Source organism: Larus michahellis, chromosome Z, assembly GCF_964199755.1.
Source record: "Larus michahellis chromosome Z, bLarMic1.1, whole genome shotgun sequence".
In the NCBI taxonomy this organism is placed as follows: domain Eukaryota; kingdom Metazoa; phylum Chordata; class Aves; order Charadriiformes; family Laridae; genus Larus; species Larus michahellis.
Window position 1 is genome coordinate 85,681,908 of NC_133930.1, and position 17,898 is coordinate 85,699,805.

General features: G+C 37.8%; 1 protein-coding gene across 6 annotated transcripts in view; it reads right to left on the reverse strand.

The window, feature by feature from the left end:
- Positions 1-17,898, reverse strand: part of ARB2A (ARB2 cotranscriptional regulator A) — a 273,033-nt gene that overhangs the window by 201,716 nt on the left and 53,419 nt on the right. For all 6 annotated transcript variants that reach the window (XM_074570302.1, XM_074570305.1, XM_074570304.1 and 3 more), the window contains exons 5-6: positions 11,776-11,841; positions 3,730-3,921 (exon numbers count right to left, since the gene is read on the reverse strand). In XM_074570302.1, coding sequence (XP_074426403.1) covers positions 3,730-3,921; positions 11,776-11,841 — 258 coding nt within the window. The remainder of the gene's footprint in view (positions 1-3,729; positions 3,922-11,775; positions 11,842-17,898) is intronic.

Genomic DNA, 17,898 nt, shown 5'->3' on the forward strand with positions numbered 1-17,898 from the left:
TCTCATTGTATATATGACTAAATAACTGATCTGAGAAAAGCCTGACTCTACAGACACTGAATGAGACATTGACGCAAAACGTAGAAGATTAAACTTCCTCTTCCAATCTATGTTTATTTATTCCTATAATTTATATTTATTTATAAAAAGTGGAATGGCTTCAGTGTGGCATTACCATTAAAAGTGGAAAAGTCACTCACTCCCAGAGGAGGGACTTGGACTTCAGTCTCTCACGCATCAGATGACTGCTTCTGTCAAAAATACGTATTTCCCACTGCAGAAAGTTTCAATTCAAAAGTTCTGCTTTAACAAAACAACAAAACTATACAATATTTATTTCGTACCATATTCATAGGAAATTGTCATCTTTTTTCTTTTAAGTATCTTTATAGTATGTGTTATAATTTTAATAAAGCTTTTCTGACTGCTTTACCGCTTTATATTACCACATTTGCCTTTTTATACTTGTTTTTCTAAAGTAGATCTCTTCCTACCGTGTTTTAATGTATTTACACATATCTGTCTCTCACATTGTATACACTTTTCTCCCTCCTCCTTTCTGTACAATCTGTTCTCTATCTTGTCACTTGTTCTCTTCTTCTTTCATATTTCAAAATCTCTTTTACACGATCAAGCTTGAATTTCTGAATTAACACATTAATCTTACCTCTTCACATAAAACCTTGTAAACTACTCCCAACACCTACAGCACAAGAGATTGAATCTACACAACAGGATTTGATATAAAAGAGGGAAGGCGAAGTATTACCTACTGGAACAACCCCCATGAAAAGAAAAAACACTTTCCTAGCTGCTTGAATGCCTGGTAGGAAATTTCTTTCCAATGTGTATCAGCCCCAAGACACTAGAAGCACGATAAATTTTAAGCCTTTACATTGCTCCCTGATTTCATACATGCTTTAAGAGAAAAGTTTTTTTATTTTCCTTTTCTCAAAAGTGTCGTACAAGAAAGAAATAGTTTCTTCTCTTCCCTTAACTACCTGGCTGGGAGAGCCGTATCAGTTCATCCTGCCCAGTCCACTGCTCACTGACAACTCCAGCTTTTGCATTCCTGTTTTCAGTTTTTCCAAGAAATGCACTGGAACTTGCTCGTGGTAGACTCATCACGCTCCACAGACAAAAGCAGTGGAGAAAAAGATAAGGTTTTGACCTAGGTAGAGGGGGTTTTTTTGTTTGTCTGTTTGGTTTTGTTTTAAGGAAAGCAGAGGTGACATTTCTGAATTAGTTTTTGCACAAAAGACGTATAAGCACTACTTTTTACAACTTTTAATTATTTTTTTTTAAATGAAAAGCTAGTCTCCAGCAAGTGTTTTAAGCTACCTGAATACATTTCACACTCACAACAGATCAGCGGAATTTTGAAATGCTAGATACCATTATCCACTTCAAATTCACATAGTTTATTAGAAAAAAAACCCCACATGTTCTCCTGTCATCAGCACTGTAATCTCATGCTTTGATAAGGTCTGGTGGTTTCATTCGAGGATGAGACCTCTTCATAGAAGAAACACTGGAAGATCACGTAAAATAATTCCTTACTTCAAACTGGCAACACTGGATGAGGAGTTATCACAATTTTCATTCAGGCCATTTACCGTCTAGACCGGTCATTTTCATTTCATAAAAGGCAGAAATCAACTTGAGGACTGAACACCAGAAAACCCAGAAAAGGATGCAATTTTTATTATTATTAACTAAAATTGGAGTCCTTATACTCAACGCTACCGTGATTTCCTGCATTTGGAAGAGTAATTTATATGATCTGTACATGAAGTAGACATGGTATCAGCATGTAACTATCTGCATTCTCTTTGTAGTCACAACATAATGATTCCAAATACCTTCAGTGGGGTTTGACTTCCATAAAATACCTGGTCCAATATGACCAGATATACATCCAGTTCCCACTACGGTGATTACAGGATACAAAAAAATTGCAACACATTTTTAATCTTCATTTTGCACGAAAAAAATAATTGCAAGTAGTATGTGTTCTAAACATATAGTACATCTATCATAATTTTAAGATGCACAAAAAGGGAGAGTGGGTTTTACAGTAGCTGGAATTACTCACCTACAGAGAACTACAAATTTAAAAACCATGCTAAGAAAGAAGTCACAAGATAAGAGCACAAAGTCTGATATCCCAGTGTCATCAAATAATTACATTTTTTTTAAAGATATTTTCTCATCAAACTCTTTGGGGTTTTCCTGTGTTTTTTAAAGAAGCATTCAAACTGCAGAAGCACATCCTCAGTTTTTAAGGATAATAACCATTTGAGGGAGTGGAGGTCTATCTCTGTCACATTGGCACAATTATTGCATAAAATAAATAAAAATAACAAAACTTGAAAAAGTACTATAGCCCTCCTCTACTAGAAATACTCTCTTAAAAATTATCTGTTCAGTTAGGGGTAGTATCCGAGTTTTAAATGCTCAGCCTCTCGTTAGCCAAGACGGCAGCACCTCTAGAAAAGAATGAAAACGCAGGCATGTACGCATCGCTATGAAAATTTAAGTAGCTACAGCTATTTGGGTTTATTGGGAAAGGTTTTGGAACTTGTACTCTAGAAATTAACCTCTTGTACTGGACCTACCATACACCCATATTACACTCAATAACCTTAAAGTATTTTTTCACTCTGCCTCTGAGTCTTCATTTAAAACGAACGAAAATTTTATGTTAGAAGATGGCAAGCGTCACTTTCACAAGACTAGGTTTCTTTTTCACACAAACTGTAGTCTGGTGTGCTTTGTTAGTGGGTTGAACAAAACAAAAATAACTTTATGGCCCCATGTTTTAACATGTTTCCTTTCTTTGCTTTATTAAAAAAAAGGAAAACATGTTTGAAGAGAACAATTTTCTATACCGAATGCTTTAAAGACAACTGCAAAAAATTCAAGTTAATTTAGCAAAACGTGTAATAATCAGTGACAACACTGATATTTAGAGTAGAAGGTTAGCTTAGCTTGGTAAATACAGGAGAAATACTGAGTCTTAAATAGGCTCTTCTAATGTTTACTACAGGAAGTTTCATTTACGCAGCAAGATGCAAGAGACGAATTACACCTAGAAAGTTCCTATGTTGAAAACATTACACAAATTGTCCATTGTCTCTCACGTAGATGTAAACGTAACAAAATAACGTCCATAAAATGTAAATGTTCTTTACTGTCAAGTATTGATAGGTGAATCAGAATGAATCAGTATTCAGTGCAAAACTGAAAAAGACTGTGCCTCTAATAAATTCAGTACAAGCCTAGCAAAAAAGCCTGCTGTTATCATGAAAACTCATGTTATCATGAGATTACAACAGACGTTGAGTGAGAATACGTACAAATTTAATGAAATGTAAAAGAAAACACTTCAGATCACAGCAAATTTCTGTAGTGCCTTCTATTGCATCTCATCGCCTGCTAAGGGGTCTTGTCACGTCAGCTGCCATATTAAACGACACGGCAGTGCCGCCACAACAACATGACATACAACTAAAATTTTCGTTACTGTAAGAGAGAAACTCGGTTCCATTGGAAAAAAGTTCTGAAAAAACCAAGCAAGTATTCCCATCATAAATAAAATGCCCATATTGATCATTTAACACTGTTTAACAATTTAAAACACCACAGATTTAAGAGCTCTTCATACACGGGTACACACATACACATGCGTACACACACACAACCGTACAAACACGCACTTCCACTTACCTCAATAGCTCTCTTTATATACGGTATCTGCGTGCCACTGTCCAGATCTTCGTTAATTATAAGTCTCCTAGCCCACTGACCTGCTCTGACAACGCCACTACCATGAATGAGGACCAACAGCTTATCAGGATTTGTTAATGCATCTTCACTGATAAATATAAAGCTCTTTGGTTCACTCTCAGTTGCGTCAACCTGCAATTACAGACAACACACTCTTTTATGCATCAATAAAATGTTTTAAAAGAACATCTGTAGTTATAAAGTTAGCCACTAAATTGATATAAAAACTTTCACCATTTAACAGCTATTTGTATGCATATTATAGGGACTAATGTGTGCCCTGTATTAAAAAAAAATAAAGCAAAAGCTAGTATCTATGCAATGTAACTTCAAGACCCCAAAATATACCACAGTTTAGAACTGTAATCCAAGGGAGATTTAAATCAAAAAAAGGGGTAGAAAATATGTTAAAGCTTTGAAACATCAATTGTTTACAGAAATTTACTGGCAAAAAAGAAAGTTCATAAAAGAACAATCTATGCAGAGAAAAAAAAAATCGAGTAATTTGTCACCTCTGATATGCCTGAAGCAACAATAAAAGTCTTACATAATATGAAAAAAAATCCTAGAGTTCCATCTCAGCCACCTCAACATAAATACCCAATAAGCTACATATGAACCAGTATCGTAAATTTGTCTATTATAAATTTAATAGGATAGACCTAATAAAATACAGAAATCCAATTTGGGTCTAAATAATGGCTTCATTAAGAGTCCTGCACCTGGGCCAATGCTCAGCTACTTTTCCACAGGAACAGACCAACAACCAGCTTTGACATTCAGAAAACCATAGTCTAATTCCAAGCTTTGTCCTTACTATAGAGAGTAAAGTAGCACTTCTTGTTCCATAAAAACAGGGGTTCTATAAAACAGGTCTACATTTGGTGTGGCAGGCCTGGCTCCAAGCAAAAGAACTGTGTTGGTGCAAACACTGTGAGGACAAAAAGACACACCTTGTCTACTTGGTCTTGCCTTTCTGCCACAGGAATACGTAGAAAAAGAAGAACAGAAGAGGCAAATCTCCGCATCCTATGGAACTCCACAGCCCACAACCCACACAGGCTGACCAGGAACAACCCTGGACTGCCTCACGCTCCACAACAGCAATGAAAAGTGGGTCAGGATATCAGCCTTACGTCAAGATGGGATGAATGACCACTTGGATCATGTCTGTCTTCCTCTTATACATGGGGATGTATTCTTAAACGATCCTTCTTTAGTACTTTAAGGAAGAATTAACTCAGCGTGAATCTCCAGACTTTTTGTAATGCAAGTCCTACCTAATAATTTTTTTAATTAAGTCCATGAGGTTACTCGAGCAAAAGGAATTCCTCACTGGGAGAACAGTCATGTCTCTCTTCAGCATCTACTCTCACGCTGAAGACCTTATTCCCTGCACCAAAATGATGTGATGTCTCATGTGCCTCAGCTAGCAACTTTCTACACCACTTTCTACACCTTCTCTCACACTTTCTGCAAAAATAGAAAACATGGTAAAAAATACGTTCTATTGAAAAGAATTTTGAATATGTAAACTCAACAGGTGCCACGCTGGGGATACAGTCAGATCACATTGCCGCTTCTGAAGTAGCGGCACCAATACCTTAAAATTTAACGTGGCTTAGGTGGATGTCAGAAAATATGAAATCTCAGATAGTACTTGGCAAGACTAGTACTGCAAAGTATTGACTTTTGCAAATAAACTGTTACGATACTGGAATTAAGATAAAACATTGTGAACTCATATTTCAAAGACAGACATTAGCTGTAAGTTTTAGCATTTATAAACTAATATTTGTTTAATATCTCGGAAATACTAGCACTTAGTAATCATGCATACTAGAAGATATAACTAGTTCACACTTCTGCAAATGCATTAATTTTAGAAAGTTAAATATCTACCAAGATCATGAAACATAGCTCTTCATTCCCTTCCTCAAATTAATCATATTTGGAAACTTTTCTTCAAGCTGATTTATCTTCAAACAGTAGTAATTCATTAGATCAAGCTTTCACTAAAGAATGCACATGAAGGTCTCTCCTGTGCACGACCTTCCTTTATTGACAAATCAACGTAGAATACCATTTAGTGCTAGACACACTGAGCCTGCATAAAATAATTTATATTTATTAGCCACTTTCTCTTCTGGACCTACTCATGAGGACTTATTTCTGATCCTTTATTTAAACACAAATCAAATAAATTCAGTAAAACGCTGCACTTCAACTAGTTTAATTTTACAATTTGATTCAGCATTGTTATTCACATGCAATAATAATCTTCCAGTAAGACGTAGCTAGGAATGTCAAACCAATCTAAATTCTGCTGATAATTTACTGTTTAAAAGTACTGTTTAAAGTTTAATTTTCCTTTTCTCAGACTTATTTTTCCAACTCACAACTATACCTTAAGGTTTATGAAGGTGGGGAGTTATGGTGAATTCTCTGAGTTATGCACTCTATATAAACTATGACATTCTTAAGGTTTTCGAGCAGCGAATTAATTTTTCCATATGAGTTCTGTCTGAAATGAGCTGTCACCTAATACAGTAGTACGAGTCTACAGAATATTTCACTAGCATACTAGTTAGTATTTTGCACAGTTGCTAACAATATATAGGGTGAGATCAAACTATACTTGATATCTAATCTTAACGGACGCTCATGCTACCAGATCGACATTAGGACTCAATTTTCAGTTCTTAGCCATTACCAACCCAAGATGCATGAGAACTGACTAGGCTCCAGGGGTCTTGGATTTTCTACATCGGAAATTTTTAAGTTTAAGATTGAACATTGGATTTTTACGGGGAAAAAAATCCACTAATATTTTCTTATTCCAGTTAAGAAACACAATAAAAATTGTGAGCCTAGAGCCTATAAACAAGTGGAACAGGTGTAACTTGTGACTGGAAGAAAGAACATGGCAAATAAACAGAACTAAAACTGAAGAGAGTCAAAAAGATTGTGAGAATTGTGAGCAGCTGGTGGAGAGAGAAAACTGCTCATTTACTTTGCAAGATAAGAAAAGTCTTCTGTTACATGGTTCTACATAAAGCTCGCTAACTCATTTATGTTACAGTCTTCACAATATTGAATATCCCAATTTATAATTTTTCACTGAAAATTGTAAAAAATGAAAACTGCTGGTCAATACCACAGGCAGCTAATCAGCATTTGGCGATGACCACAACTAACGTAGCACATCTAAAACTAGTGGAATTTTTACTTAAACGAGTATTGACTGGACTTAGGTAACAAAATAGACAAAAGGAACATGCAATGGAGATGAGACCATCGTTTCTGAAAAAAAAAATATTCTTGGCTGTGTAGTAGACCAAGAGAACTACAGAATGAAGTTTTACCTATTGAAGTGGAAGAGCAAAGCATTGATAAGTTAGAAGATTCTGCTAAGTGAGACCTTTCAGTGCCACTGTCAATAAAATATGTTAGTAATTATTTAAACTTCCATCTCAGGCCTTCCCAGAAGCCGTTAAAGATGCATTTAATTCAGAAGCACCCTCTATTTGTCCTCAACAGCTAAAGAACAGCAAAGATCAATCACTGATTATGCCATTAAAACTAGGGAAATACAAAGACTTCATCTGGATAAAAAAATTGCAGTCTCCTTTATATTCATAATACAACCTTCAATGGAGCACAAAATGAGAAATTTAAAAGAAATAATTGAACGCCTTCTCCCTGAATATGAGTCTCTTCATTTAAATTTTCAAGTCCAGTAGTATGTCCTGAACATTAAGAGAACTACAATACCTTACAGTAACAGCGATGCAATATGCATCTCAGCCTCCCTCTGTAGGAAAAAATGTTCAGGTTTATGTTTCACCAGAGATGATGACATAATAAAATAACGGGTGAGCTTCCCCAATTTCCAAATTGCTCTTATGTTTGTATATGAAAAGAAGTTTACAAACAGTTGTGTCCAAAATTGAAGCTGCCACCTGAGAAAGCGAACTAAAGACAGCAAGTTGGACTTTGCACATGAGGTTAAAATTAAGAAAGATGAGAGAACATGAGATGCTGTCATCCTAAACCTTTGAAGCATGGCATTTCTGTACAACACTAAAATCACGCTGAAAAAAAAAAAAAAAGCACTCCACTTAACACAGTCCTGAAACACATCTCATATATTCAAACATCATGGCACTGTCTAATTCTTTATCAGCTGACACAAAAAGCAGGGCCAATACACCAACTTTCTGATCACCTGTGCCAAAGTTCAGAAAAAAGCATGTTTTCGTATTGGATGTGCATACAATAAGGTCATATTAATCAGAGCAGCCATCCTGGTCAGGTCAAGGTCCCAAGGTCCCGTTTCTGACAACAGGCAGATTGTTTAGGGGAAGAGTACAAGAACAGAGTGTTTATAGTGATTCTTCCCTGGTTTTGGCAACCAGTAACTTTGGAGGCACCCCAATCAGAGTTTACAACTGGACAAGCACATACAATAGTTCAATGCACCTATCCCACCTTCGTATTGTCAGATGGTTTTTTTGAATGCATTTATACCTTTCTCCTAGATAGTATTCTGTGGCAATGAGTTCCACAATATAATTGGGACGTATATAAAATAGTCCTGCCTCTCTTTCAGTAGCGATCTCCTGCCTGATAATTTAAACTTGATGCCCCTTAGCTTCTCTATTATGAAAAAAGCGAAAAACCATTCCCTATTCATCTTCTCTTCACCTTTCATGATTTTACAGATTTGTCATATTCCTTCCTCAGTCATCTATTTTCCAAGCTGAAGAATCTTTGTCTAATCTTTCTTTGTCTGAAAAGCATTTCATGCCTGTGATCATCCTTGTAACCCTCCTCTGTACTTTTTTTTTTAAATTCTTCATATCCTTTTTGATATGGTGTCCAGGTTCCATGCAGTGTTCAAGATGGGAGCCCACATAATGAGTGGAATGACGATGTTTTTCTGTTTTGTTCTCAACACCTCATAATTCCTAACATCCTATTTGCTTTGAGGGTTTTTGACTACCATTGAGCACTAACTGATGTTCTCAGAGAACTATTCACAATCACTCCAAGCTCTTTCCTGAGTTGTAATAGCTCATTTAGAGGCCACCATTGTGTTTACAGAGTGAGTTATTTTCCCCATAATTTCACATTTACTAGAATTGAATCTCATGTCATTTTATCCTCCAGTCATTCAGCATCATGAAATAATTCCCCGACTCATCACAATCAGCTTTAGATTTAAGTACTCTAAATAATGTTAGAAAAAAACCAGCAAAGTCTGTTGGCTTCTATTAATTCCTGTTTTCCTTTTATTCACAACTATGTTAGTTCAGGCCTTAATAACACTGCACCGGTAACAACTTACTTATTCTGTAAAATATGAACATGTTTTTTTTTTTTCCTTTTAACCAATTATTAATTCATAAGGGGACTCCCTCCTCCTATGCCATGACCATGTCTTTTTTAAAAGCATTTGGTAAGCTTGTTGACAGCTCATTGAAAAGCCACCTATGATCTTACCTACATGATCTTTCTTTTTCATGTGATCCCTGACTCCTTCAATGAATTCCAGTAGGTTTTTTAAAAAGAAACCTGTACTGACTTTTCCCCTACTATATTATTTCCTCCTGGTACGCAGGAATCACTGTGAATCACTCCTGGAGGCCTTTCAAAGACTATCACATTTACTCTTTTTCCATTCCTTTGATGAAAGTAGCTGATTTCAGCAGTAAGTTACATGCTAGTTGGTTGTTCTGCAGCTTCATATTTGACTTCTTATAGTAGCCTGAGCTTAAAAACCATCTCATCCTGGAATCTGGTTATTGTATGATACATCAATTTGTTCTAAGATCTCCTCTACTGATACGTCAAATTTCAGACAGTTCCTCAGAATCGTATCCTGTTTAAAAGAAATTAATAATATTCAAGCGTGGAAACCGGACAATTAACATTGGAAATAACCATATTAGTTTTTCTTATTTGAGCTGTGCATTCCTTTTGCATGCAGCTTATCAGCCTCATCAGCTCTCTTTTATTATTAGCCTTTACAGCTGTAACAAGGTCCTCAAATCCAGTTTTGGGTGATGTTACTGTGGTTTTATAGCCAGCATTTATACTCTTCTCTATTTTCCTCACTTGAACAGGACTTGCTCTTGCTGCAAGCTGCCCTATTACTTCACTTAGTCTCCTTCACTAGTTTAAACTCAGTTTCTTTGTGTAGTTGTTTGGGAGTCTGTCAGTGGTGATTTAAACATAGCCTTCAGACAGATTTAATTTTTCACCTTCCACATGCATTGTTTCATTTTTGTAGTCCTCTTCATAACCTATTTTTGTCTGTAGTGAGGGCTTCCTACACATAACAGTCATTAGTAAAGAATGGTGCTCATACCTTGTGCCAAATTTTCCACACTGCTCAAAATTAAACAGCTGCATATATTCTGAGAGTTCTTACTTTGCTCCAAAATGCAATTAAATCATGACACTTTGCAGGAGCTGGAAGTAATACATTTGAGAATAGCTTAAATGTACTACTGACAAAGTACATCAGTACATCAGTGATTACTACATAATTTATAAATAAGAGTAAACACAGATTAATTCAACAGTGGGAGTTAGACAGGGACATTCTTCTCCCAAGCCAGACGCTCAAATCTCAAAGCCGTGCAGAAGACTCCCCATGTGTGTGACAGAGGTGATGGAGGTGTTGTAATACTTATTCCAAGTTTGTTCATTTTTTGAACAGCCTTAGCATTGCATTACTTACAGGCGTACTGCTTTTTAAAAAGGACATTCAAAGAACAGCGGTACAGCCTCAAAATTAAGGCACTTGAAAGTTTACAAATGCTATCTTCCCGGTTTGACGGAGAGAGGGTGACACGGCTTGGGGAAGCCTTTCGACACATCACCTGTCCGGAACATGGAAGTACTCTGTGGACCAAAACTTCCCCACAAAGAAAACTGGTAGCGCAAAGAAGTGCACAGAGACCACACCAGCACTGCTCCGGGCAGACTGCCACCACGAACACAACCCTCTTCTCTGTCTACACAGGGAATTCTACAGCGGGAGAGTGCCTTCTCAAACAGTTTCGGGTCTGATCAGACTGGGAGTGTGGAGGAGAGCCTCTAGCACAGCTTCTGCCCTGACGAAGGACACCGGCACAGCCTGGATGGGAAACCTTGAGTCATTTGGGCAGGTTATCAAAGCGTTCCCTAAACGCCACTGCTTAGGGAATGGAAATGGGAACTGCAAAACATTATAGAGCTCTTAAAATAAAGGAAATTTCCCTTCCTTAGCCCAAAGGGGTTTTCCTCGACTGAATATGATGGTCTGGCTGAGAACAACGGCAACACAAAAGCTTCTCGAAGCCCCTAAGAATCCTTTCTGGTACTGATGGAAAAGCTACACAGTGCTGTCACACTACAGTCTCCTCTACAATCTCCACCACAGAATATAAAAACACCCAAACATCATCATGGTACCACATGTATTTACAAACACCCTCATACGTGTTCTTTGGGGAATGCTTCATCACTTCTGAGGGTTGATCAGACATTTTCACTGAACAGCACCAGCGCCTTGTATTACATACATCTTACAAGATACTGAAAAAGTGTGTTTTAAAAGAAGACTTGGAGTAGTTTACTGAAATTCAATTTGGGTTTACTCCTCTGCCTGTAAAGGCACATTTGTTCTCTACGTCCTGCTGTAGAGGTCTCAACACATTCACAAATACTTTCAAAAAGCTTACGATACCTCTATCAAAACTACCACATTTTGAAAACTCTGGTATCTGGTAAGGCAAGGAAAGCTCAGCTGGAAAAACCAAACAGACAAGAAGTGCAGTGGAAGCAAGTCTCCAGATGGACGCACATGCTGCATGCGAAGGCAGCGTCCGGAGACAATGCACACCTTGTCTTTATCTGAATACCGGATTGCAGGCTCTGCTCTTTACAGATCCAAACACACAACATCCTTGATAAAAAAAAAATAATTATACTTACTGGGAGAGTTACTTTCTTCAAGTGGCATTCTTTTTGCAGTAGTTCATAAACATATTTAGTAATGATCTGGAAGAAAAAAAAAAAGATAAAAAGAAATGCAAACAGATGTTAAACCACTTACAGTAATGACATATGCAGGCAGACAACTTAAAAGCTAGTCGGTTGAACTTCTAAGCGCTTGTATATGTTTTGCCACCTACCTGAATTCTTTACTATACCACTAATTACAGGACTTGGAGCTTTACACAAAAAAGTCTTCTCTGTCCCTCAAAAAAGGCTGCTTGCCAGTACAAAGAAATTGTAACTGTACCTGTGAATCCATCACGTGCTGCTGCGTGAATAATTATGTGCCTCAAAACTACGGATTATAACCAATTAATATATACTCAGGGGTACAAGAAAGGCTCTCTTTTGCAAAGAAATACTTTAAAAGCATTTTTTCCATAAGCAGGACTCCTGAAACCCTCTCCCCTGCAGGTTCACTTCATGAGCTACACAGAGAGCAGATCTTTAGTCACCCTTAGCACAAGTTGCCTTGCCATTTCTATTTGCTGAACAGGGGAGGGATGGGTCAAAGGTTTCTAAATAGAAGAAGAACCCTGACTGATTCCCCTCCATGGGGCAGTTTAAGTCTCTTGTCTCCACGTAGAAATAAAATTGAAATTTTAGACCTGAAACAAAAGGAATTATTTCAAAGAGCAACCAAAAAAAACCAACCAAGGAACAACGAAAGACTTGCCGTCTCAAATGTAACAAAGTTCACACTTCAAAGGCTTGCCTAATATCTAGGGAAATTTTTTTTCACCCTTATATATTCTAAGAAAAATGGAGATGCAGATGTAAGAACTTTCTAACTATTATTAATTTGGGAATTAAGCTGAGGAACAAACTAAAGCACTTTGTCCATATGGGGCTGTAAAAATGGTTTGGAAGTAACTGCTTGGATTTCACTGGCTACAGGAATTAAAAAAAAGAAAAGGAAAAAAAAAAGGCAAATTAAAGAGGAAAAAAAGTGCTCATTAAGAGCCTCAAATGGTGCTTGCCTTCCCTTTAAAGCTTGGGGAACTATGTTTAAATTCCAGACAGGACAAGATCTAAGTCCCAAAATATTAATCCAAGAATATCTGGGTACAAACCCAGCTGGTATTCTTTAGTCCAACCCCTCAAGGCCACAATTACAGCCATCTGAACCCGCAGCACATTAAGCCACAACAGAAACGTCGCTGTAACAAAGCTCTCAAGTGATGGCATCTTAACAACACACTATGAACTGAGCAAGTAGGAGCCAGGGTATCATAAACTTCAATTTTAATTTTCCAAATGCACAATTACCAAATAAAGTTTCAATGAAGTCCAAAAGTTTTCATTATGTACATGTGAGCAAACACAATATGCAAACGTTTGGAACACATTTGAACAAATTAGAGGTACTGATGAAGCTAATTAAAAATGTTGGCGCATGCCCCTCCCTTCCTTTCACAAAACCCCCAAATCTTTCTTAGGATTATGAGAATTCTTTGCTACCCTGCTCAAATATGTTTATTGATAGAACTATGTTCAAAAAACTTTACGGTTTTAAAGAAAATCAGTCTTACTGAACATTACTATCTACAGGGAAACTGCACTTGGAGAAGGAATTTAGCTGTGAGCGATGAGTTGATTTAAGACATGTTTATCCCCAAAGCAGTATGTTAGGAACATGCATACAGTGTAATTTTACCTTCAGGGCCAAACTTTTTATGGTTCACCGAAATCAACTTCACTGTAATGCCAACAAGTAAAGCAGTTAAGTTCCTGCAGCCTCAGATGCTGATCTTGTACAGACATTAAAATGAGTATAATGATAATACGGCCTCAAACATTGAAATTTTATTTTTCACTCTAAATCCAGGCATCTACTAACCATCAAAAACAGTAAAAGAACACTTGGAAGAGAAAAAATTGCTAGGAAGAAAATACATTTTAGACACCACTTGCAAAAATCTACCCTTTTTTCCAGCTATGTGTTTGCACCTATTTCTTCTATTCTCTCTCATACATTTAGACTGTGATGTCTTCAGGGCAGAAGTAAACCTTTACTCATTTTTTCCACAGCCTGGCTCAACAGGGCTCTGATCCTAACTGGCTCTTTAGGCACTACTCTAATATAATCAGCAGAGATATCAGCCTTAAAAATGGGACTGTTATATCAGTAGAGCTCTCTGGCAGAGCAAAGACTTAACCTAATGAATGCTTTTAATAAGAGTAAACATGAAGAAAGATACAGTAGCTTGGAGTCTTGGGTGCCAAGTGTGAGATTATGATCCTCAGGCAGCTCAGCACCTGCAGGTTCTGCACGGCCCAGACAGACTTGAGGAAAAACTGCCGTAAACTGCCCCAGTATATATATAAGATCTCAAGAGGGGGTTTTTGGCAGCAGCAGATCAACAAGTCCAGGGATATCCTAGCAATGGCTGGTACACTGTCAGCTTTAAAGGATGGAAGGTGGCACACAACATTTCTTGAAGTAGCATCAAAGGCCAAAATCGCCTGGACAATCTAGCAAAATCCTGTCCTACCTAGGAATATGCCTGCAAGTACTGAAAATGCTACAAATTCAACACTACTTTTGGAATGTTAAGCTTTTAGTTACTTCTTGTGATTTTATGGCTGATCTGTAATTCTGAAAATTTAACTTTTAAAATATCTTTTCTACAGGCATTAAAAAGAGAAGGGAACTGTGCTATATTATTTATATAGCACTAGTTAGACTTACTATTACAAATCTATACAATTTAAACAGCCACAGCTGCTTTAAGTAGCAGTATTAGCTTGTGTATGCCAGTATTTTATCTTTACGATCTGAAAATTGCGGGAGGATGTTGAAAAGCACCTTGTGACTTCTTGCATGAGAAGGTGAGTACGGTTACACTCTGTGAACCCTCCTGGACTAATCATCGGTCAGAGGGTTGCTCATGACTGCAGGTATTTAGTGACAAAGGCTGCTCAATCCAGTCCCATCTGGAACTATGAAGCCACAAACTGTCCAGTACAAGCCGTTCTCCAGTCAAACTGTAACACTTCTTAGAGAGCCCTACTCATGTGATTCGTACTAACCTGGGATATTTATGCTTTTTCTAAGAGTCTTGCAACTCATGAGGTGTGCCAACACCGTCAAAGGTAGTAAGGTTGGAGGGCAGGCAGCACCACATCTAAGATGGGAAAGGAAAAAGAACCAATAGTACGGTTTGCCCAAAGTGTGTGAAATTAATTGCCTGATGAATGGAGGGAAAAACGGTAGTTCCGTACTTCTTGTACGAGACACTGGAAACTTCAACCCCGTTTTACAGTATCTCTGCTCTTCATTCACTTCCAAGCGCAGTCTATCAAGAAAATACACCCCAAATACGGTAAATACCTGAACTAAGCACTACCAGGGTGTTCTTATTGCCTGCTCTGAGAAATGGGGAAAAAAAAAACCACATACAAACCACCCAAAATTCCATGCCTCTCATCACCTATGCTGATAGCAAGGCAGAAATCCTTTCCCACCACAAAAAGGTACTTAGCCTAACACTTCCACCTCCCACAAAAAGGCTGTACTCCAACTGGGATAGGAGAGACCTTCTTCCTGCCACAGAGTGGTCCCCTTTGGATGGAAACTAAATGGCTTATACTTCAATTTGCTTTCAGTGAGCTTAGGAGCCAGTGTCCTGCTTTTCGTAAGCCTGACGATCTTCCACCCTAAATGAAGTCATGGCTTTTCTTACTTTTGTTGGACTAGAAAAAAAAAGTCCTATTGTTCATCTAGAGGACTTTCTTCAGGCCTTTTTTAAATTACCAAAACGCATTGAAAATTTCTGTTAGCAGCATAACTTTAAAAATCTTTACAATACAGCATCCTGAAGCTACGTGATCAAAAGATCAATACCTGCATACTACTACGTGAAAAGAGAAATTACAGACTAAGAGCCATTGAGACCAACGCGTTTAAAGTTACAAAGAAGGTACTGAAGCCAAAACATGATTGTAAGTGGAGAACAATACCAAAGAGACTCTTCAAAGTGGAGAACAATACCAAAGAGTACTCTTCAATGCACTAAGTACTGGAGGTCTTTAAACAGCAGAAGTCTGGATGACAACCAAGAGCATGCCGAGAAAGTAAGAAGGTAACTCCAACATAACACAGTTTAAAACACTATACACCCAATACTATACAAGTCTGTAAGAAACTGAAATAAGCCTTATAACACGTATCAGCCCGGCATGCATGAGGAAGAGCAGAACTGCAGCTGACCCACCGGTGAACTTTTTCCTAACAGAGATAGCCAGGTATACAGACAACAGATCACAACTCAACAATTTGTTTCGTAACACCTACATCCTAATCCAGAGGAGCTGCTTCAGTACATACTGCATCAAAAACCATGCTGGGACGCAGTGAAGTGCACTGAGCCTTGCTCGTCAAGCCCCTCTCCTGCTGTGCTTTACAGCCCAAGTCCTCTGAATTCTCTTTTTTTTTTTTTTTCCGCTGAGAGTGTTCCCATGTTCAAAACCAACCACGGGTAACTCTACCCATCGCCAGACTACGTATATGAAGAGAACAGCAAACCCGCTTCAGAGGAAAAAAAAGAAAAAGACAAAGTAAACTACTCAAACTTGCAAAATGTTTTCTCAAGAGTGAATTCTCTGCTAAAAACATATTAAAGAAATGGCATAGGCCTGTGTGCTTTGAGGCCTTTTGCTTCTGAACCGGCACCTATCAGTAGTCACTGGAAATCATTACCACACAACGCATGTTCATGGATTCACGACAGATGTGAGGAACCCTTTGGTTAGCGCAAACCACAAAGTCTCTTTGAAGACAATCAAACGCCACATGTCCCTCTCTTCCCCCATATGTGCATCCCTCATGACCAAAATGCCAACAACCCTGTCAAATGGTTGGTGTATGGTTAACACATGATAAAGAATAAAGCACATGTGACATGGCAAAGGATAAAGCACACGTGAGCAGTTGACATTACCACCACTCACATGACGGAGGACGGATTACAAGGCCTTGGAGAAAGGATAAAGGAGTGCAAGCTGTTAACCTAAGTTGTCCACACCATTGCCTGCTCCTACACACTGCTATCAGATTTCTGGGAAAAAAGGAAACAGTGCAAATTACCAGTTAAATATATTCTTCTGGTGGACCAGATCCAGCTGGATGGATCTGAGATTTCCCACATCGTGTTCCTCATTCACAGCTATTCAAAACACAAACAGAACCCCATCACCACCATTACTACTCCTGTTACCACTTTTCACTACTCCAAGGACTATATGCGAATGGAGACAGAACTACTCTCTCAAAGTTAACAGAAGCTACTTCCCATCAAGAGTGAGAAGCGTTGGCAATGATACACTTACTGAGCGCATAGGAGGCTTCTGCCTCTGAAGATGTCAACTTGTGAAACAACACTCCTAAAACACCTTATCAGATCACTTGTTTTCATTAATTTTTAAAGACAATTCTCAAAGTACATGAAAGTGCAGAGAGTAAGAGAATCTAATGGCAATAATTTTGCCTGTAGGTTTTTATTAGTGGCCAGATTTTTTTAGAATAATATAGATATTACATTTAAAATTAAGGTGATTGTAGCTAATAAAAGACAGGTGCGACGGCAGTTTCCTTCTTGCCTGACTTCCTGGTTTTTCAGAGTCATATCATAAAAAGGGTTAGAACATTATTGGTGTCATTAGTAGTTCGTTATTCCCCTATTAACCTTATGTGTTAACTACACTTGAACCTCAGTTTAATCTCCTACATAAGTATATATTACAGAAAAAAAGAGAAAAAAAAAAAGAAGGGAAAAAATTACAATTAAAAATACTAGTGAAAAAGACTTGCTCAGAAACCACTGAAGTCTGACCACCTTTACCTTCTACAATAACTCTCTCAGATATAGTCTGCCGTGCTTTGAGCTGAGGTAAAGAAAAATGCAAGGTTTTCTATTTTTCTTTAGAGAATGTAGAAACAATTCAATCTTAGGTTCACTTGTCAGTTCCCACCCTGTGACGGAACTGCACTTAAAACGTGTAACAGCTGAACATTACCAGTTCATCTGACAAATCCACATACAGACCAAAATCAACCTC